The sequence below is a fragment of the Aquarana catesbeiana genome, linkage group LG10 (genome assembly GCF_042186555.1).
Source record: "Aquarana catesbeiana isolate 2022-GZ linkage group LG10, ASM4218655v1, whole genome shotgun sequence".
NCBI classification, from domain to species: Eukaryota; Metazoa; Chordata; class Amphibia; order Anura; family Ranidae; genus Aquarana; species Aquarana catesbeiana.
Genome location: NC_133333.1, coordinates 3,201,559 through 3,225,070, shown reverse-complemented (window position 1 = coordinate 3,225,070; position 23,512 = coordinate 3,201,559). Strand labels below are relative to the sequence as shown.

The following is a 23,512-nucleotide window of genomic DNA, read 5'->3' as shown; positions in this document are numbered from 1 at the left end:
TCCGTAGGCCCCGCCTCCTCCTCTTTTCCCCGCCCCCTCCCCCTCGGTTGCCATGGAGACGACGTGGCGGACGTAGCCGGGCCCGTGCCCGCGTAGGGGGCGTGTCTATCAGTCGGGATCGCGCTGGACGGTGTTGGAGCTGCAGAGGGAGAGGTGAGCGTCATGGCGGGGGGCCCCGGGACCCCCCGATACACCCCGGGCCCGGTAGGGGCCCCTCCCCCGCACACCCCCCGCTTCTCTCTTACCCCGGGAGGGGGCGGGAGGACGAGGCGGTGGGGGAGGGGCTGTTGCCGCCATTTTCTCCGGGGATGAGGATGGCGGGAGAGGTGTGAGGGGGGGGGGAAGGGCAGGGAGGTCGGGGCCCCCCCGGGAAGGGCCCCTCCATTATAGGGCCCCGGAGCCCGCTCTGATAATGTGGGGTCCCCCCTCCCCCCCTCCTTTCCCTCCGCGGAGGCCCCGCCCTCCTTCCCTCGCCGTTCAAGAGATGCTCCGGCCTCTGATTGGCCAAAGCACGCCCCGCCCCCTGAATGCTGCCTCTTTGTTTTGTGTTGCCCGGGAACCCCGCCCACTGCGCGCCGATTGGCTGGAGGCGGAATGCAGGGCTGTTGTCCCTGGCAACCAGTGAGGGGGCGCCTGATTGGTTCTCCCTGCTGATCCTCAGGCTGCCTGATTGGTCCAAAACAGTGATAGAGGAGAGGAAGCCTGAGGACCAGTATGAGGGGGAGGGGCACTGACTGTCCTAATAAATATATATATATATATATATATATATACAGAGGGGGGAGGGGTCACCTGACTGTCCTATTATATATATATATATACAGAGGGGGGACTATACTATATATATATACAGAGGGGGGACTATACTATATATACATACAGAGGGGGGAGGGGCACTGTCCTATACTATATATATATATATATATATACAGAGGGGGGAGGGGCACTGTCCTATACTATATATATATATATATATATATACAGAGGGGGGAGGGGCACTGTCCTATACTATATATATATATATATATACACAGAGGGGGGAGGGGTCACCTGACTGTCCTATTATATATATACAGAGGGGGGAGGGGCACTGTCCTATACTATATATACACACAGAGGGGGGAGGGGTCACCTGACTGTCCTATTATATATATACAGAGGGGGGAGGGGCACTGTCCTATACTATATATATATATATATATACACACAGAGGGGGGAGGGGCACTGTCCTATACTATATATATATATACAGAGGGGGGAGGGGCACTGTCCTATACTATATATATATATATACAGAGGGGGGAGGGGCACTGTCCTATACTATATATATACAGAGGGGGGAGGGGCACTGTCCTATACTATATATATATATATATATATACAGAGGGGGGAGGGGCACTGTCCTATACTATATATATATATATATATATATATATATATATACAGAGGGGGGAGGGGCACTGTCCTATACTATATATATATATATTGTCTGTGTGAAGAGTGAGGCTCAGTATGGGATCTCCCTCCATGGTGTACAGAGACCGTCCTATAGATTGTACTCTATGTATATATAATGTGTGAAGTCCGGGGGTCTCTGTGATGTGGAGATTCTCATCTTTCTATAATCTATTATTATATATAAGAGGATTAGGAGGACTCTGCACAGAAGAGCTCACAATCTAATCATATATATATATATATAGAGGTGGGTGGGTCCCCCTCATCTCTGTAGGTAGGTGTCTGTAGAGGTAGGTCCCCCGGTAGATGATAGAAGGAAGGACCAGATAGGTGTTTATCTGATCACCGCCCCCCATTACTAGTCCCGGGTTGGACCCCCTTTGTCCTTCAGTCCTCAGAGATTTTCCTCCATAGAGATCTGATGACATCACATAGATGGGGCAGATTGTACTCAGCAATCCCCTGCTGGGGCGCCCAGAGCACAGTCCTATTGGAACCCCCCCTAGTATATGGCGGGACCCTCAGACAACTGGCGGGACCCTCAGACAACTGGCGGGACCCTCAGACGCATGGCGGGACCCCCAGACACATGGCGGGACCCCCAGACACATGGCGGGACCCCCGGACACATGGCGGGACCCTAAGACAAATGGCGGGACCCCCGGATGCATGGCGGGACCCTAAGACAAATGGCGGGACCCCCGGACACATGGCGGGACCCCCGGACACATGGCGGGACCCCCGGACTGATGGTAGAAGCTCACTCACACAATCCTCTTTTCTCTGAAGGTTCAACCGATTTCACCATGCCGATCCGTCGTGCCGTCAATTCCCAGGAAACTGCACCGAAGAACCGATCTGCCGAGAGTGAAGACAAGAAAGCAGGTGAGTGACACGGAACCGTCATGTGTGTGATCTGTACTGAGCTCCGTCATGTGTGTGTGATCTGTACCGAGCTCCGTCATGTGTGTGTGATCTGTACCGAGCTCCGTCATGTGTGTGTGATCTGTACCGAGCTCCGTCATGTGTGTGTGATCTGTACCGAGCTCCGTCGTGTGTGTGTGTGATCTGTACCGAGCTCCGTCATGTGTGTGTGATCTGTACCGAGCTCCGTCATGTGTGTGTGATCTGTACCGAGCTCCGTCATGTGTGTGTGATCTGTACTGAGCTCCGTCATGTGTGTGTGATCTGTACCGAGCTCCGTCATGTGTGTGTGATCTGTACCGAGCTCCGTCATGTGTGTGTGATCTGTACCGAGCTCCGTCATGTGTGTGTGATCTGTACCGAGCTCCGTCATGTGTGTGTGATCTGTACCGAGCTCCGTCATGTGTGTGTGATCTGTACCGAGCTCCGTCATGTGTGTGAGGATAGATCTGACCCTCTGGCACAGGATTAATATCTGGGCTGCCAGGAGGAGTTATGTCATGTGACCGTACTGTGTGATGGGTGCGGTGACTGGTGGGTTAAATGGCCATCCTCAGAGAGGTGTGACGTGTCTGGTATATAACGTGTCCATTGTATGACGTGTCTGGTATATGGCGTGTCCATTGTATGACGTGTCTGGTATATGGCGTGTCCATTGTATGACGTGTCTGGTATATGGCGTGTCCATTGTATGACGTGTCTGGTATATGGCGTGTCCATTGTATGACGTGTCTGGTATATGACGTGTCCATTGTATGACGTGTCTGGTATATGGCGTGTCCATTGTATGACGTGTCTGGTATATGGCGTGTCCATTGTATGACGTGTCTGGTATATGGCGTGTCCATTGTATGACGTGTCTGGTATATGGCGTGTCCATTGTATGATGTGTCTGGTATATGACGTGTCCATTGTATGACGTGTCTGGTATATGGCGTGTCCATTGTATGATGTGTCTGGTATATGACGTGTCCATTGTATGACGTGTCTGGTATATGGCGTGTCCATTGTATGACGTGTCTGGTATATGGCGTGTCCATTGTATGACGTGTCTGGTATATGACGTGTCCATTGTATGACGTGTCTGGTATATGGCGTGTCCATTGTATGATGTGTCTGGTATATGACGTGTCCATTGTATGACGTGTCTGGTATATGGCGTGTCCATTGTATGACGTGTCTGGTATATGGCGTGTCCATTGTATGACGTGTCCATTGTATGACGTGTCTGGTATATGGCGTGTCCATTGTATGACGTGTCTGGTATATGGCGTGTCCATTGTATGACGTGTCTGGTATATGGCGTGTCCATTGTATGACGTGTCTGGTATATGGCGTGTCCATTTTATGACGTGTCTGGTATATGGCGTGTCCATTGTATGACGTGTCTGGTATATGACGTGTCCATTGTATGACGGTCTGTCCTGTTTTGTGGCAGAGCCTGACGCCAGCTCAGAAGAGTCTGCTTCCACCGGGGAGGAACAAGAGACTGAGACTCCTCCCGCCACTTCCAGTGAGACGGAGCAGCCGAAAGAGGCCGAGACGGACGAGGAGAAGAAGGGGGATGGAGAAGTAACAGAGGAAGCCAAGAAAAAGTAAGGGGCCCCAACCAGGAGCCGCAGCGGGCCCTTCACTGTATGGGGGGGGGGCAGGTCCTGTGGGTGTGTCCCAGCACCCATCAGGTTCTTCTTTTTCCCGGTCTGTGCCCAGTTGGAGGAAATCTCCTTTACTTCCTGTCCCAAAGACACAACAGGAAGTGGGAGGAAATCTCCTTTTAGTGGTCATTGGACAGTCTCCCATCCTCTCTCGCTCCGGTGACACCGGATGTCTCCTCTGTCCAGTATAAGTACATTCGTCCTGTAGCTATATTCTCCTCCCATGTTATATTGTATATGGTCAGTAATTCAGCAGGGCTGTCATTGGGCACTCATCAGAGCTTTGCTGAATGTTTTGCAGTGGGGAGAAGGATCAGTCCAAAGAGAAGGAGAAGAAGGTGAAGAAGACCATTCCATCATGGGCGACCCTCTCTGCCAGTCAGCGTGCCCGGGCACAGAAACAGTCACACGCCTCCTCCGCCTCTCGCCCCAAGATGGACGCCATCCTGACCGAGGCCATCAAGGTTTGTGCTGCTTCCTTTCCTGATAAAGTGATGATTAGATCTCAGAATCGGAGCAGATCTGCAGGCAGTGCCGGTGTTCCGTCAGAATTGGTAACGGAAGTGACGTTCCATCGCCGCCATCTTGCTACACCCTGCAGTCCTCCACAGTAAGGATAGACCGAGAAGGGGGCAAGCGGACATCTTGTTACACCCACCGGACTTTTGCATTTCACAGTCATTTATAACAGGAAACGGAGCTTAGAAGGTAAAATACAGGATTTAGAAATCCGACGGACTGTTTAGATGTTGAGTTTTAAAAGCAGCGGCGAGGCTGCTGATCTCACAGGTTTGTTAATTGTCATAACAGCTCTGCTTTTATAATTCAACATGTAAACAGTCCGATGGATTTCTAAATCCTGTATTTTACCTTTTTATAAGCTCCATTTCCTGTTAAAAGTAGCAAAACTCCGGTGGGTGTAACAAGATGTCCGCTTGCCCCTTCTCAGTGTATCCTCACTGTGGAGGAATGTGGGGTGTAGCAAGATGGCGGCAACAAAACGGGTTACCAAAGCTGACAGAACACCGTCCTTAAAGGAAGTGAGGGGCACGGGGGGGGGGTCGGCTTCGTGTCCCCTGTGCCTGTATGTCATGGAGACCTGAGCTTATTATGGGTCATTATAATAGAATGTAATGGGCACCGCCCGACGCCACCTCTCCGGGCTCTCCCTCAGAGATCCGATCCGGCAGCGGCACCTCCAGGTTACCATAGAGCTGGCCATGGTCCCCGGCCATCTCTATGATCCTGGGAGGCCAGAAGCAACGTTGTGACATCACTTCCGGTTCTGGCAGATGGATACACCGCCATTTTATTTTTATTTTTTTTGATCTGATGCTTTCCAGGGTGGAGGAGAGATTTGGGGACCCCGGATCTCTCCATAAAGAGGACCTGTCATCTCTTATTTCTATTACATGAGATCTCCATAAAGAGGACCTGTCATCTCTTATTTCTATTACATGAGATCTCTCCATAAAGAGGACCTGTCATCTCTTATTTCTATTACATGAGATCTCCATAAAGAGGACCTGTCATCTCTTATTTCTATTACATGAGATCTCCATAAAGAGGACCTGTCATCTCTTATTTCTATTACATGAGATCTCCATAAAGAGGACCTGTCATCTCTTATTTCTATTATATGAGATCTCCATAAAGAGGACCTGTCATCTCTTATTTCTATTACATGAGATCTCTCCATAAAGAGGACCTGTCATCTCTTATTTCTATTACATGAGATCTCCATAAAGAGGACCTGTCATCTCTTATTTCTATTACATGAGATCTCCATAAAGAGGACCTGTCATCTCTTATTTCTATTACATGAGATCTCCATAAAGAGGACCTGTCATCTCTTATTTCTATTACATGAGATCTCTCCATAAAGAGGACCTGTCATCTCTTATTTCTATTACATGAGATCTCCATAAAGAGGACCTGTCATCTCTTATTTCTATTATATGAGATCTCCATAAAGAGGACCTGTCATCTCTTATTTCTATTACATGAGATCTCTCCATAAAGAGGACCTGTCATCTCTTATTTCTATTACATGAGATCTCTCCATAAAGAGGACCTGTCATCTCTTATCTCTATTACATGAGATCTCCATAAAGAGGACCTGTCATCTCTTATTCCTATTACATGAGATCTCCATAAAGAGGACCTGTCATCTCTTATTTCTATTACATGAGATCTCTCCATAAAGAGGACCTGTCATCTCTTATCTCTATTACATGAGATCTCCATAAAGAGGACCTGTCATCTCTTATTCCTATTACATGAGATCTCCATAAAGAGGACCTGTCATCTCTTATCTCTATTACATGAGATCTCCATAAAGAGGACCTGTCATCTCTTATTTCTATTACATGAGATCTCCATAAAGAGGACCTGTCATCTCTTATTTCTATTACATGAGATCTCCATAAAGAGGACCTGTCATCTCTTATTCCTATTACATGAGATCTCCATAAAGAGGACCTGTCATCTCTTATTTCTATTACATGAGATCCCCATAAAGAGGACCTGTCATCTCTTATTTCTATTACATGATCTCCATAAAGAGGACCTGTCATCTCTTATTTCTATTACATGAGATCTCCATAAAGAGGACCTGTCATCTCTTATTTCTATTACATGAGATCCCCATAAAGAGGACCTGTCATCTCTTATTTCTATTACATGAGATCTCTCCATAAAGAGGACCTGTCATCTCTTATTTCTATTATATGAGATCTCCATAAAGAGGACCTGTCATCTCTTATTTCTATTACATGAGATCTCCATAAAGAGGACCTGTCATCTCTTATTTCTATTACATGAGATCTCTATAAAGAGGACCTGTCATCTCTTATTTCTATTACATGAGATCTCTCCATAAAGAGGACCTGTCATCTCTTATTTCTATTACATGAGATCTCCATAAAGAGGACCTGTCATCTCTTATTTCTATTACATGAGATCTCCATAAAGAGGACCTGTCATCTCTTATTTCTATTACATGAGATCTCCATAAAGAGGACCTGTCATCTCTTATTTCTATTACATGAGATCTCTCCATAAAAAGGACCTGTCATCTCTTATTTCTATTACATGAGATCTCTCTATAAAGAGGACCTGTCATCTCTTATTTCTATTACATGAGATCTCTCCATAAAGAGGACCTGTCATCTCTTATTTCTATTACATGAGATCTCCATAAAGAGGACCTGTCATCTCTTATTTCTATTACATGAGATCTCCATAAAGAGGACCTGTCATCTCTTATTTCTATTACATGAGATCTCTCCATAAAAAGGACCTGTCATCTCTTATTTCTATTACATGAGATCTCCATAAAGGGGACCTGTCATCTCTTATTTCTATTACATGAGATCTCTCCATAAAGGGGACCTGTCATCTCTTATTTCTATTACATGAGATCTCTCCATAAAGAGGACCTGTCATCTCTTATTTCTATTACATGATCTCTCCATAAAGAGGACCTGTCATCTCTTATTTCTATTACATGAGATCTCTCCATAAAGAGGACCTGTCATCTCTTATTTCTATTACATGAGATCTCTCCATAAAGAGGACCTGTCATCTCTTATTTCTATTACATGAGATCTCTCCATAAAGAGGACCTGTCATCTCTTATTTCTATTACATGAGATCTCCATAAAGAGGACCTGTCATCTCTTATTTCTATTACATGAGATCTCCATAAAGAGGACCTGTCATCTCTTATTTCTATTACATGAGATCTCCATAAAGAGGACCTGTCATCTCTTATTTCTATTACATGAGATCTCCATAAAGAGGACCTGTCATCTCTTATTTCTATTACATGAGATCTCTCCATAAAGAGGACCTGTCATCTCTTATTTCTATTACATGAGATCTCCATAAAGAGGACCTGTCATCTCTTATTTCTATTACATGAGATCTCTCCATAAAGAGGACCTGTCATCTCTTATTTCTATTACATGAGATCTCCATAAAGAGGACCTGTCATCTCTTATTTCTATTACATGAGATCTCTATAAAGAGGACCTGTCATCTCTTATTTCTATTACATGAGATCTCTCCATAAAGAGGACCTGTCATCCATTATTTCTATTACAAGAGATATTTACATTTTTTGTAATCGGAATAAAAGTGATAAATAAAAATTAGGGACAGTATAAAAAATATATATATATATATTTTTTAAAACTCCCCCCGTCCCCTCATGCCAATGCACAGAAGCGAGCGCATGCGTAGGTCACACCCACATATGTAAACGGCGTTCGCACCACACGTGTGAGGTATCGCCACAAACGTTATAGAGGATTTATTCTAGCACTAGAACTCCTCCGTTACTCTAAACTGGTAACCTGTAAAAAAATAATTTTTAAAGCGTCACTTTTGAATATTTTTAAGTACTGCAGTTTGGCGCCATTCCATTAATGTGCGCAATTTTAAAGCACGGCATGTTATGTATCTATTTAGTCGGCATAACATCATCTTTCATATTTTGCCAGAAAATTTTGTTATTTACTGTGTTTTTTTGCATGAAAATTCATTAAAATGTATTTTTTCCCCAAAAAGTTACGTTTCAAAAATTGGTACGTTAATACCGTGACATAAAAAATTGCAGCGACCGCCATTTTATTCTGTAGGGTCTCTGCTATATATATATATATATATATATATATATATATATATATATATATATATATATATATATATATATATATATAATTATATAATGTTGTTCTAAGTAATTCTCTAGATAAAAAAAATGCAGATATTTACATGTATGTGAGAAATGGCAGCATTGGCCCGGTAGGGAAGCTGTTAAATGACAGTAGGGGGCCGTCCTACGCTTCATTGGCTGCACCAATCCAAAGGCAAGGAACTGACTTCACGCTGAGAAACATTCAAACACCGATTTGCTTTATTTAGTCAGGCATACATTCACTGGGAAGTCCTGCTCTCTGTAGAGGAGGAGGTCCCAGGTGGGACCCTTTTGTTCATGTTTGTCTGGATGAATAAAGTTATCAGTGTTTGAATTTTTCTGAGTGCAGCTATTTTTTTCCTTTGGATTAGTGCAGCAGAAATGCAGTTCAATGCACTCACCCCTAGAGGGCAGACTTCTGCTCTGATTGTACAATCTGGTCTCATTGCCTCTCGCTGTGCTTCTCCTGCAGGCGTGTTTCCAGAAGTCTGGGGCCTCTGTGGTGGCCATCCGAAAATACATCATCAATAAGTACCCGTCTCTGGAGCTGGAGCGGAGGGGGTTCCTGCTAAAGCAAGCTCTGAAACGGGAGCTGCAGAGAGGCGCCATCCGCCAGGTAGGAACCGGTCGCATTTCTTCCCTGCAGAAATTTCAGCAGATGTGACAGATCTCCATTATGTCTGTTTTATCTCCTCCTGTGACCCCCACCGATTGGTCAGAGCTCGGTGACTTCACATACCCCCCGTATCAGGTCTGGTTTTCGGAGGGGTAAGGAGACTCTGACATCATCTACCTGTGTTTCAGGTGAAAGGGAAAGGTGCGTCCGGCAGCTTTGTCGTTGTGTCAAATTCCGGAAAGTCAGCGCCGAAATCCAGAGACAAGAAGGTTGGTGGTCATTGTGCTGCCTTGTTGATGATGACAGTTGGCCGCCCCTCCTCCGCTGTATGGTGATCGATCTCACTCTTCACTTCCTCTTATAGAAAAGCGCATCCACAGGAGGAGATCAGACCAACGTCAAGCTGGAGGACATCTTACCTCTGGCATTCACCCGGCTGTGTGAGCCCAAGGAAGCGTCCTACAGCCTCATCAAGAAATACGTCTCCCAGTATTACCCCAAGCTCAAAGTGGACGTCAGGTGAGACCGCAGCTTGGAGGATGTATAGTATAATCAGATGGCGGCTTGGAGTATGTATAGTATAATCAGATGGTGGCTTGGAGGATGTATAGTATAATCAGATGGCAGCTTGGAGTATGTATAGTATAATCAGATGGCGGCTTGGAGTATGTATAGTATAATCAGATGGTGGCTTGGAGTATGTATAGTATAATCAGATGGCGGCTTGGAGTATGTATAGTATAATCAGATGGTGGCTTGGAGTATGTATAGTATAATCAGGTGCAAACAGTTACGTCCCTTTCCCATTTCTTCCAATGGAGGAAGAGCGCGCTTTTATTTATTAGTATTTATTCTCCATGTGAATTACGGTGTGTCACCTGTCATACCTTTTCACTCCTGGGCCGGTGTAGGATTGGAGCCAGGGTTCATTTGACCAGTTTGGACCAGTTCCATAAAGACATGGGTTGACCAGTTTGGACCAGTTCCATAAAGACATGGGTTGACCAGTTTGGACCAGTTCCATAAAGACATGGGTTGACCAGTTTGGACCAGCTCCATAAAGACATGGGTTGACCAGTTTGGACCAGCTCCATAAAGACATGGGTTGACCAGTTTGGACCAGCTCCATAAAGACATGGGTTGACCAGTTTGGACCAGCTCCATAAAGACATGGGTTGACCAGTTTGGTGTGGTAGAGAGAGCCCTGACCTCATCCCTACTGATCACCTTTGGGATGAATTGGAACGTTGACTGCAGGCCAGGTCTTTTTTTTTTTTTCTTTAGTGCCCAATGTGAGGCCCAACATGTGGGCAAGGTCTTCTCATCCAACCTCACAAATGGGCACAAATTCCCACAGACACTCTCAAAAATCTTATGGAAAGTCCTCTTAAGAAGAGTGGAGGATGGTATAGTCACAAAAGGGGCAGCTCCATATTAATGGCCATAATTGGTGGGGATATAAGTGCGTTTTCTGCAGTTGCATTCCTCTGCGTTGGGTAAGTTGGATGAGCTGTGACGTCTGTCTTTTGTCTTTTAGGCCTCAGATGCTGAAGAACGCCCTGCAGAGAGCTGTGGAAAAGGGGCAGCTAGAGCAGATCACAGGGAAAGGGGCATCCGGAACATTCCAGGTAAGGGGGAGGGGGTTAGGTAGGCTTATCTATGTGTTAAAGGAATGTATTAAATGCCGGTTTATAAAGTCTGTCTGGTTAGTCTATGCTTGTTCCAGTGCTGTAGATTGGGGGGAGGGTATATACTTCACCTCTGAATACAGTCATAGCAGTGGTTGGCATCTTTCTGAATCACTCTTAATGTGACCTTGGCCATCACAAGTCTGGATCCTGAGAGTACCTGAACTCTGACTGATCTCTGTTGGCACAGCTGAAGCGGGCTGGAGATAAACCTCTCCTGAGTGGCGGAGTGTTCGAGGACGCCATCTTATCTGCCATCACAGCTATGAATGAACCCAAGACTTGCTCCACCACTGCCATCAAGAAGTACGTTCTGGAGAACCATCCTGGAGTGAACTCCAGCTTCCAGGGTAAGTGGGGGGGAAATGGTACAAAGTGCTGGGAAAAAAAAAAAAATCTTCTCCCGTTCATCGTGTGATTTCTCCTCCCACCTCTCTCCAGTCCACCTGCTGAAGAGAACCCTGCAGAAGTGTGAAAAGAATGGTTGGATGGAACAGATCTCCGGGAAAGGATTCAGTGGTACCTATCAGCTCAGCTTCCCATATTACCCAAGGTAAGTGCTTCTGCAGACTGAGGTGGGGGGGGGGTGGAGGGAGCCATGCTGGGGGTGGAGCCTTGTCGAGCAGGGGGGATGGGAGCCATGCCAAACAGAGGGAGGGGGGGGGCAGAAAGGAAAGGGAGTCGTGCCGAGCAGGGGAGGATGGGAGCCGTTTGGGGGGGGAGCTGTGCCAAGAAGCAGGTAAGATAGCTCTGCTGAGCAGGATGGATGGGAGATGTGCCGAGCAGTGGGGGTGGGAGCCAAGAAGGAGGGAAGGGAGCTGTGCCGAGCAGGTGAGGAGGCAGGGAGTCATGCCAAGCAGTGGGGGTTGGTGCCGAGAAGGAGGGAAGGGAGCCCTGCAGTGGGAATGGGATCCCAGTAGGAGAGAAGGGAACCAAGTTGGGGGGGGTTGAGCAGTGGGGATGGTATCTGTGCCAAGGAAGATGGCCGTGCTGAGCAGGAAGTAATAAGCTGTGTTAAGCGGGGGTAGGGTCTGTGCTGTGCAGGGGAGGGGCAGTCACTCTTTATGGAGCTGATGTTTTGTTATCTTCCAGTGTGGCGGTGTACAGACTAATCATTTGGTTTCCTCCTTGGTAGCCCTTATGTGCTATTCCCAGACAAGGCGGGTAAAGAGGAAGATGACGATGAGTCGGAGGATGAATCAGAAGAAGAAGAGTCGTCGTCTGAGGAGGAAGAATCTGAAGACGAGGAACCCCCTCCAAAGAGGAGGTCAGTTTTTACCACCATGGTGGGGGAATTAGACATCAGATAGCCATTCATAAGTCAGATGGTATAACCTGTATGTGCCCTACTTTCCCCCGCTGGCTCTACCTCACACTTACATAGTTGGTCAGGTTGAAAAAAGAAAAAAGTCCATCAAGTCCAACCAAAAAAAAAAAAAACAGCGGCTCGCTTAATCCTCCCCCACCGCTCTGAGCAGAGAGCTGTGACTGTCAGTCACCACTCTCTGCTCTCCCCTTCAGGGCTCACTGGAGTGCTGGGCTGTGGATGGGGAGGGAGCTGCCGGCTCAGGCTCTCGGTGGCTCACTGAGAGGCTGAGTTGGCTGCCGGTCCAGGCTTCTGGGCAGATCCCGACCATATGGTTGGGATCTTTCCTGAGCCTGGACCGGCTGAGTGACGTCGGTGCACTTTGGCCCACTGTTGAAATCTGGGCAGGAAGGGGGGGTGAAAGTGCCCGGTATTGAGGTGGTTAAACCTAATTTATATCACAAATTATATGTACAGTCATTGGTTAAGCGTGCAATTTAGTTAACAAAAAGTCCAAAAATATAATAATTTTTTATGAGAGGTGAAATCTGTGGGCGGAGCCTCAAATCGGCATTCGGCACGCACCACAGGAGCCACAGTCAGACTCCGGCTGGGGGGAGGACAGGAAGGGGGTGCAGCTCTACATGGTAGCCAATCGGCTTCCAGCTTTTTTTTTTTTTTTTTTTTTTTTTGTCAAAGCTTAAAGTGATTGTAAGGGTTCTTTTATTTAAAAAAAAAAAAAAAAAAAAAAAAAAAAGTGGCATACATACCTCCACTGTGCAGCTCGTTTTGCACAGAGTGGCCCTGAACCTGCTCTTCTGGGGGCTCTCGTGGCTCCTCCCCACATCAGATAACCCCCCTAGGCCAGGGATGGTGAACCTCGGCACCCCAGATGTTTTGGAACTACATTTCCCATGATGCTCTGGCACTCTTCAGTGTGGTTGAGCATCATGGGAAATGTAGTTCCAAAACATCTGGGGTGCCGAGGTTCACCATCACTGCCCTAGAAGAAGCGCTCTCCCGGCGGGTTACCTTGCGGGCGCGCTTCCGAGTCCAGCATTCGGCGTCCATAACTGCTGAATGTATGACTTGGGCCCCGCAACATTGGATTTTATTGACAACAGCGGGAGCCAATGGCTGCACTGCTATCAATCTATCCAATCAGGACACGAGAACCCCCGGGCAGAGGGACAGCGCGTCCCCGCAGGGTCAAGTTCCAGGGCTCAGGTAAGTAAAACGGGGGGGCTGGTCACTGCCAGGTGTTTTTTCACCTTAATGCATAGGATGCACAAGGGTTTACAACCCCTTTAATGTTAGAAGCTGATTGGCTGCCAGGCACAGCTGCACCAGATTCTGCACTCTCCAGTCTTAGTAAATCACCCCCAGAAGAGTGTACCTGTATAATCCCAGGCCTGTAGTGTACAGGATGGGGTACGGCCAAGTGACTTCATGCACACTGCAAGCGAGGACAACGAGGATCCAGGAAGTATCCCACTCCTCCCATTGTCATCATAAGAAAGGAAAACAAAAAGTCATATATTATTTAGAGATTCATTTCACACTCAGTGATACATTTCAAGCATTTCTTTCTTCTAATTTTGATTATGGATTACAGCGAGTGACACCCCAAAATTCAGTATCGGAAAACGAGAATATTACAGAAGACCAATTAAAAAAAAAAGGATTTTAATACCAGAAATGTTGACTTGGAGAAAAGTCTGTGTAATTTGTGATAAACCGCGCGCCCTATGTGCAAAAATACAATTTAATATTGTGAACGACCACTAGATGTCTCCAGTGGATGAACATGAAGTCGTATTTTTTTACCATAATAAACCCGCAAATATATACTTTAACTACTTAAGCCCCAAGAGAATTTACTCCCATTCCTGACCAGAGCACTTTTTGCAATTCGGCACTGCGTCGCTTTAATTGACAATTGCGCGGTCGTGCGACGCTGTACCCAAACAAAATTGACGTCCTTTTTTCCCCCACAAATAGAGCTTTCTTTTGGTGATATTTGATCCCCTCTGCAGTTTTTATTTTTTGCGTTTTATAATTTTTTTTTTTTTTTACTTTTTGTTAAAATAAATATCCAAAAAAAATAAGAAATAAAAACTATTTTCATCAGTTTAGGCCAATATGTATTCTACATATTTTTTGTAAAAAAAAAAAATTGCAAGAGGCATATAAATAAAATCTAAATTAGCGCTACAATGTTTTGGGAGTCCTATAGTTGCGGTGAGTAGGAGGTGTGACGGGTGTCTAGGCGGTGTGACGGGTGTCTAGGCGGTGTGACGGGTGTCTAGGCGGTGTGACGGGTGAGTGGTGTGACCGGTGTGTAGGCGGTGTGACGGGTGAGGAGGCGGTGTGACGGGTGAGCAGGCGGTGTGACGGGTGAGCAGGCGGTGTGACGGGTGAGCAGGCGGCGTGACGGGTGTGCAGTCGGCGTGACGGGTGAGGAGGCGGTGTGACCGGTGAGTAGTGTGACGGGTGTGTAGGCGGTGTGACGGGTGTGTAGGCGGTGTGACGGGTGAGGAGGCGGTGTGACGGGTGAGGAGGCGGTGTATGAGCAGGCGGTGTGACGGGTGAGGAGGCGATGTGACCGGTGAGTAGTGTGACGGGTGTGTAGTTGGTGTGACGGGTGTGTAGTCGGTGTGACGGGTGAGGAGGCGGTGTATGAGCAGGCGGTGTGACGGGTGAGGAGGCGGTGTGACGGGTGAGGAGGCGGTGCGACGGGTGAGGAGGCGGTGCGACGGGTGAGGAGGCGGTGCGACGGGTGAGGAGGCGGTGCGACGGGTGAGGAGGCGGTGTATGAGCAGGCGGTGTGACGGGTGAGGAGGCGATGTGACCGGTGAGTAGTGTGACGGGTGTGTAGTCGGTGTGACGGGTGAGGAGGCGGTGTATGAGCAGGCGGTGTGACGGGTATGGAGGTGGTGTGACGGGTGTGGAGGCGGTGTGGAGGCGGTGTGACGGGTGTGGAGGCGGTGTGACGGGTGTGGAGGCGGTGTGACGGGTGTGGAGGCGGTGTGACGGGTGAGGAGGCGGTGTGACGGGTGAGGAGGCGGTGTGACGGGTGAGGAGGCGGTGTGACGGGTGAGGAGGCGGTGTGACGGGTGTGTAGGCGGTGTGACGGGTTAAGAGGGGATGTGACCGGTGAGTAGTGTGACGGGTGTGTAGTCGGTGTGACGGGTGAGGAGGTGGTGTGACGGGTGTGGAGGCAGTGTGACGGGTGAGGAGGCGATGTGACCGGTGAGTAGTGTGACGGGTGTGTAGTCGGTGTGACGGGTGAGGAGGTGGTGTATGAGCAGGCGGTGTGACGGGTGTGGAGGCAGTGTGATGGGTGTGGAGGCGGTGTGATGGGTGAGGAGGCAGTGTGACGGGTGTGGAGGCAGTGTGACGGGTGTGTAGTCGGTGTGACGGGTGAGGAGGCGGTGTATGAGCAGGCGGTGTGACGGGTGTGGAGGCGGTGTGACGGGTGTGGAGGCAGTGTGACGGGTGTGTAGTCGGTGTGACGGGTGAGGAGGCGGTGTATGAGCAGGCGGTGTGACGGGTGTGGAGGCAGTGTGACGGGTGTGGAGGCGGTGTGATGGGTGAGGAGGCAGTGTGACGGGTGTGGAGGCAGTGTGACGGGTGTGTAGTCGGTGTGACGGGTGAGGAGGCGGTGTATGAGCAGGCGGTGTGACGGGTGTGGAGGCGGTGTGACGGGTGTGGAGGCGGTGTGACGGGTGTGGAGGCGGTGTGACGGGTGAGGAGGCAGTGTGACGGGTGTGGAGGCGGTGTGACGGGTGAGGAGGCAGTGTGACGGGTGTGTAGTTGGTGTGACGGGTGAGGAGGCGGTGGGTGTGTAGGCGGTGTGACGGGTGTGTAGGCGGTGTGACCGGTGAGTAGTGTGACGGGTGTGTAGGCGGTGTGACCGGTGAGTAGTGTGACGGGTGTGGAGGCGGTGTGACGGGAGTGGAGGCGGCGTGACGGGTGAGGAGGCGGCGTGACGGGTGTGGAGGCGGCGTGACGGGTGTGGAGGCGGCGTGACGGGTGTGGAGGCGGCGTGACGGGTGTTGGTGGAGGAAGACTCATAGTCACGTTTTCTGCTGGATTGAAGCAACTTCATGCTTTTTTTGGAAGCCATTTGATGGAATTTTATGGACACCAATGTATATGATTTAGTTCTTTGGACAATGCACTATATTCTGAATCCTCTTTTGGGGGCAAATCACAATTATTCATCTGTTTGCACTTTAAAGTATAAATATGCAGGTTTATTATGGTAAAAAAAAATACGACTTCCTGTTCATCCACTGGAGACATCTAGTGAACGTTCACGATTTTATTTATTTATTTATTTTATTTATTTCAGGTACTTATATAGCGCCGTCAATTTACGCAGCGCTTTACATATATATATTATACATTCACATCAGTCCCTATACCCTCAAGGAGCTTACAATCTAAGGTCCCTAACTCACATTCATACCTATTTTAAATTGAATTTTGCACTATAAATTGATTTAATCTGCACAGATTATCACAAAGTCCACACACAGAAGGTTATACCTTTACAATGGGTAGTCTCTATCAATATAATCACAAATATAAAAACCTTTGTGCAGGTTAGGGAATTACCAATAATTTAATTTCCCCTCTTTATCATTTAGTGAGAAGTCTGCCCATGTACAGTATAGTATAGTCTTCCCATGTACAGTATAGTCTTCCCATGTACAGTATAGTCTGCCCATGTACAGTATAGTCTGCCCTTGTACAGTATAGTCTGTCCATGTATAGTATAGTCTGCCCATGTACAGTATAGTATAGTCTGCCCATGTACAGTATAGGGTGCACTCAATACTTGGTCGGGGCTCCTTTTGCATGAATTACGGCATCAATGCGGCGTGGCATGGAGATCAGCCTGTGGCACTGCTGAGGTGTTATGGAAGGTCAGGTTGCTTTGATAGCGGCCTTCAGCATTTGTTGGGTCTGGTGTCTCATCTTCCTCCACAGACTCTCTATGGAGTTTAGGTCAGGCGAGTTTGCTGGCCAATCAAGCACAGTGATCCCATGATCATGTGACCCGGTATTGGTAGTTTTGGCAGTGTGGGAGGTGCCAAGTCCTGCTGGAAAATGAAATCGGCATCTCCACACTGGTGCGATTTGATCGTTCAGTCGCACCCCATTGCCGGCAATGAAACCGTTGCGATAATTTTGAAAAAGGTTCCTGTGCAGCTTTATTGGGATTTATTGATGACTTGCATAGACTTCTGTGAAATGAAGTTGGAAGCTGCAGTGAAATCAGGGAGGTGCGATTTGCACCGATCTGTCTGCTGTTTTGAAATTGCGTGATTTCAGACTGGTGTGAACCGGGGGGGTGACACTTGTAGTTGGGTCCGATGTGATGATCCCATACCTCACCTGCCATAAGGTAGTCCTGTGAACGTTCCTCCTGTACTAATCCCTCTCCTCCTCCACAGGATGCAGAAAAAGGCAGCCCCCGCCAAGTCCCGGGCTAGAGCCAGGGCCAGAGCCCCCCCACCGAAGCCCAAGAAGAGCGCACCGCCCCCTCGGGGGAAAGCCAAGACCCCCGCCAAGAAAGCTCCACCAGCACCACCATCTCCTCCCCCGGCAAAAGCCAAGAAGGGAAAAGCAGCTCCACCCCCGGCCGCCTCCAAGAAAGCCGCCAGCCCGGCCGCCAAGAAGCCGGCAGCCTCCAAGAAAGCCGCAAAGCCCGCGCCGAAAGGCAAGCCCAGCTCGCGGAAATCCCTGCGGTCCAGGAAGTAATCCGGAGGATGGAGATGGCACGCCTCAAGAAAACAAGCGGAAGAAAAAAAAAAAAAAAACGGTCCATCTTCATATACAGGAAAAGAAACTTTTCCAGAAGTTGTGTGTTCATTTTTTATTTTTATTTTTTTTAGCGTTTCCCTTCCAGTTTGTTTTCTGTGGAGGTGCAGCACTCAGTCTGTTTTATTTTGGTGTAGCTGTAGCCGCTGTGCACCCCACCCCCCCACCTAACCCCTCCCCCATTCCTCCCAAAAACCAGCAAACGGTCCATTTCAGTTTCCTTATCTCCATGATTCTCAGTTGTGTAAATTCTCCCGTTAGAATCCAACTTTGTGCTGAATCTTTTCTTACCGTTTCAGTTACGGTTTGTGCTGAAACGATGTTTTGGTTAAAGCGTTGCCGGGAGCCCGAGAAGGATTCCGTTTAGGGGCCCTTTGTCGAGACAGAAGTTTTGTAATCCTTCTAGCTGTATTTTTTAATAACCCTCCCCCGTTGCAGCAGTACATAGGATAAGCCCCCCCCCATACTGATAGCCCCTCCCCCCTTCCAGTGCTTCATGGGCATTATGGCAGCGGGCCAGGAACGCGTGTCTCCAACTCTGTCCCTGTCTTCCTTATAACTACTCAGAACTAGGGAAGGGGTCCGGCAGCATTTCGCTCCCTCCTTTTGTAGTTGTGGTGCTTGACAGTTGCAGAAGTACGTAGGATAAGCCCCTCCCCTCCAGTGGTGTCATGGCAGCGGGCTGGGGACACGTGTCCCCTATCTCTGTCCCTGTCTTCCATATAACTACTCAGAGCTAGAAAGGGGGTCCGGCAGCATTGCACTCCCTCCTTTTTGTAGTTGTGGTGCCTGACATGAGCTCGCTAGCGTACACCTGAACCCTGGGCCGCTGCCTTCCCGCCATGACCCGCTGGCATCTGTAAGTATCTCACGCGCAGTGAATACCCAGAAGCATGTTGTACAGAAATTCAAGTAGGTTTGTGTTTCCATTTTTTCTTAATTTTTATTTTAAAGCCAACTGTGTCTTTATTTTAATGTTTGCCATTTTGTAAAGACTTGGGGTGAGGATAGACATGTGAAGAAATGGGTATTCTGCTGTTTGCTACAATAAAAGACTAGATTCTGCTAGTAGGTTTGGTGTCTTCTTCTCTGCATCCTTCTGGTATCCAACACCATTCATGGAACCTCCCCAATTGAGCCTGGTACCTGACACCATCCATGGAACTGCTCCAATGGAGCCTGGTACCCAACACCATCCATGGAACCGCCCCAATGGAGCCTGGTATCCAACACCCCCATGGAACCGCCCCAATGGAGCCTGGAGCCTGGTATCCAACACCCCCATGGAACCGCCCCAATGGAGCCTGGTCCCCAACACCATCCATGGAGCCTGGTACCCAACACCATCCATGGAACCGTCCCAATGGAGCCTGGTATCCAACACCATCCATGGAACCGCCCCAATGGAGCCTGGTCCCCAACACCATCCATGGAACCGTCCCAATGGAGCCTGGTATCCAACACCATCCATGGAACCGCCCCAATGGAGCCTGGTCCCCAACACCATCCATGGAACCGCCCCAATGGAGCCTGGTATCCAACACCCCCATGGAACCGCCCCAATGGAGCCTGGTATCCAACACCCCCATGGAACCGCCCCAATGGAGCCTGGTCCCCAACACCATCCATGGAACCGCCCCAATGGAGCCTGGTCCCCAACACCATCCATGGAACCGCCCCAATGAAGCCTGGTCCCCAACAGCATCCATGGAACCGCCCCAATGGAGCCTGGTACCAAATACCCTCCACCTAACTGTCCCACAGCAGGCTGGTACCTGGCACCAGATAACTGCCCCACTGTAGCCTGAAAATCGACACTATGCAAAGAACCGCCTCATTGCAGCCTGGTACCCAACACCATCCATATTATGCAGGATTTATGTGGCGCCAACGGTTTACACAGCGCTTTACAATATAAAAGGGAGACAATACAGTTATAATACAAGAGGATAAAGAGGGTCCTGCTCAGAAGAGCTTACAATCTAATAGGGTGGGGCAGGTGGTACAAAAGGTTGTAGCTGTGGGGAATGAGCTGATGGAAGTGGTAGAAGATTAGTTGGAGACATGATAGGCTTCCCTGAGTAGATGAGTTTTCAGGGATTGCCTGAAGGTAGCAAGAGTAGGGGATAGCCGGACAGGTTTAGGTAGCGAGTTCCAGAGGGTGGGAGAGGCTCTGGAGAAATCCTGGAGATGAGCATGGGAGGAGGAGATGACGGAGCTTGAGATTAGAAGGTCTTGAGAAGAGCGGAGGGGACTATTTGGGTGATGTAGCTTGGGGCAGAGTTGTGAATGGCTTTGTATGTTGTGGTTAGTATTTTGAATTTAATTCGCTGGGCGGTTGGGAGCCAGTGTAGGGATTGGAGGAGAGGGTTGGTAGACACTGAATGGAGACCAGTGTAGGGATTGGAGGAGAGGGTTGGCAGACACTGAGCCGTTGGTAAGGTGGATAAGTCTGGCAGCAGCATTCATGATAGACTGAAGAGGGGAGGAGCCTATGGAGAGGCAGGCCAATGAGAAGGGAGTTACAATAGTCAACGTGAGAGATAACAAGGGAGTGAATGAGGAGCTTGGTGGTTTCATTTGTTAAAAAGGGGTGAATTATACAGAGGTAAATTCTACGAACTTTTGACAATTGGATTTGAGGCTGAAATGACAAGTCGGAGTTCGGGATTACACCGAGTACCCTCGGGACTGATGGTTGCATTGCATAGAACCACCCCGTTACAGCCTGGTACCTGAATCCATATATAGAACCACCCCATTACAGCCTGGTACCCAACACCATCCATAGAACCACCCCATTACAGCCTGGTACCTGACACCATCCATAGAACTGCTCTACTGCAGCCTGGTACCCAGTATCAGCTATAGAACTTCTCCAACGCAGCCTGGTACCCAACACCATCCATAGAACCAACCGATTGTAGCCGGATACTCGACACCATCCACATAATGACCCCACTGTAGCCTGGTAACTGACACCCATCCATAGAACTGCCCGATTGCAGCCTGATACATAGAGACATCCATATAACTACTCTACTGCAGGCTGGTACCCAACACCAGCTATAGAACCTCTCCACTGCAGCCTGGTACCTGACACTATTCATAGAACTGCACCAGTGCAGCCTGGTACCAAACACCATCCATAGAACCACCTTACTGCAACCTGATATCTGACACCATTCATCAAACTGCCCCATTGCAACCTTGGGCCCAACACCAGTTATAGAACCTCACCACAGCAGCCTGGTACTTGAAACCATCCATATAACTACTCTACTGCAGACTGATATCCAACACCATCCATAGAACTGTCCCATTACAGCCTGGTACCCAACACCATCCATAGAATCTCCCAATTATAGCCTGGTACCCGACACCATCCATAGAATCTCCCAATTATAGCCTGGTACCTGACACCATCCATAGAACTGCCCTATTACAGCCTGGTACCCGACACCATCCATAGAATCTCCCAATTATAGCCTGGTACCCGACACCATCCATAGAATCTCCCAATTATAGCCTGGTACCTGACACCATCCATAGAATCTCCCAATTATAGCCTGGTACCCGACACCATCCATAGAATCTCCCAATTATAGCCTGGTACCTGACACCATCCATAGAATCTCCCAATTATAGCCTGGTACCCGACACCATCCATAGAATCTCCCAATTATAGCCTGGTACCTGACACCATCCATAGAATCTCCCAATTATAGCCTGGTACCCGACACCATCCATAGAATCTCCCAATTATAGCCTGGTACCCGACACCATCCATAGAATCTCCCAATTATAGCCTGGTACCTGACACCATCCATAGAATCTCCCAATTATAGCCTGGTACCTGACACCATCCATAGAACCCCTACTGCAGCATGGTATCCAACACCATCCATAGAATCTCCCAATTATAGCCTGGTACCCGACACCATCAATAGAACCCCTACTGCAGCATGGTATCCAACACCATCCATAGAATCTCCCAATTATAGCCTGGTACCCGACACCATCAATAGAACCCCTACTGCAGCATGGTATCCAACACCATCCAAGTCCTTACTGAGACACTGAAAAAGCCTGGAAGTGGAAGATGTACATGTAGAAGAATAAATTAAAATATGTCAGACGGTCTTACTTTTCAAAAATCAGTCCAGATACTGTAATACATCGGATAGGATGAGCGTTGGGAAAGGTTCTGGGGTACAGGGGCCCTCCTGGGATCAGACCAGATATTGTAAAAGATCAGATTGGATGAGCGTTGGGAAAGGTTTTGGGGGTACAGGGGCCCTCCTTGCATCAGACTGTGGTGGGGCACAGGAGAACCAGCATCATTCTCAACCAGCTTCTCATGTTTTTGGCCTGCAAGGAAATTGGGGCACTTGGAGGAAACCCACCAAGAATGTCCTCTAGTGGGTGCTAAGCCCAGAGGGCCATCACAGTGAGGTAACCACCGAGGCACCAACTTACCCTTAATATACAACCACCTTGGGCGGTGGGTAGGTTGGTGCCTCGATGGTTACCTCACTGTGATGGGGCTTTAAGCTTAGTAGTACCCGCTAGGGCATCGTCTTTGTGGGTTTTCTTGAACTGCCCAAAAATTCTCAGTCCAAAAACATACAAGAAACTTACCTGGCTTTGTATGAGTGTGGAGGGGTATATAGCAGACATTTCCCAATAATACCAGAACAACCCCTTTACCCCCATCCTATATCACCTACATGTTCTTCAGTGCTGTACACCGCCTATCACCATTATACATACAGTGCCTTGAAAAAGTATTCATACCCCTTGAAATTTCACACATTTTGTCATGTTACAGCCAAAAACGTAAATGTAATTTATTGGGATTTTATGTGATAGACCAACACAAAGTGTCACATAATTGTGAAGTGGAAGGAAAATGATACAAATAAATATGTGAAAAGTGTGGGGGAGGGGAAATTTGTATTCACCCCCCTTTACTCTGATACCCCTAACTAAAATCTAGTGGAACCAATTGCCTTCAGAAGTCACCTAATTAGTAAATAGAGTCCACCTGTGTGTCATTTAATCTCAGTATAAATACAGCTGTTCTGTGAAGCCCTCAGAGGTTTGTTAGAGAACCTTAGTGAACAAACAGCATCATGAAGGCCAAGGAACACACCAGACAGGTCAGGGATAAAGTTGTGGAGAAGTATAAAGCAGGGTTAGGTTATAAAAAAAATCTCCCAAGCTTTGAACATCTCACGGAGCTCTGTTCAATCCATCATCGGAAAATGGAAAGAGTATGGCACAACCGCAAACCTACCAAGACATGGCCATCCACCTAAACTGACCGGC

At 48.1% G+C, this 23,512-nt stretch overlaps 1 protein-coding gene across 1 annotated transcript; it reads left to right on the top strand.

Annotated features, from left to right (window-relative positions):
- The first annotated feature begins 80 nt into the window (after positions 1-80).
- Positions 81-19,252, top strand: LOC141110225 (heterochromatin protein 1-binding protein 3-like). The gene is made up of 12 exons (XM_073601482.1): positions 81-153; positions 2,248-2,343; positions 3,821-3,977; positions 4,339-4,501; positions 9,212-9,355; positions 9,544-9,624; positions 9,720-9,874; positions 10,893-10,983; positions 11,234-11,393; positions 11,485-11,596; positions 12,179-12,310; positions 17,815-19,252. The coding sequence occupies exons 2-12, from the start codon at positions 2,265-2,267 to the stop codon at positions 18,119-18,121; spliced, it is 1,581 nt and encodes a 526-aa protein (XP_073457583.1). The 5' UTR covers positions 81-153; positions 2,248-2,264; the 3' UTR covers positions 18,122-19,252.
- The last annotated feature ends 4,260 nt before the right edge of the window (positions 19,253-23,512 follow it).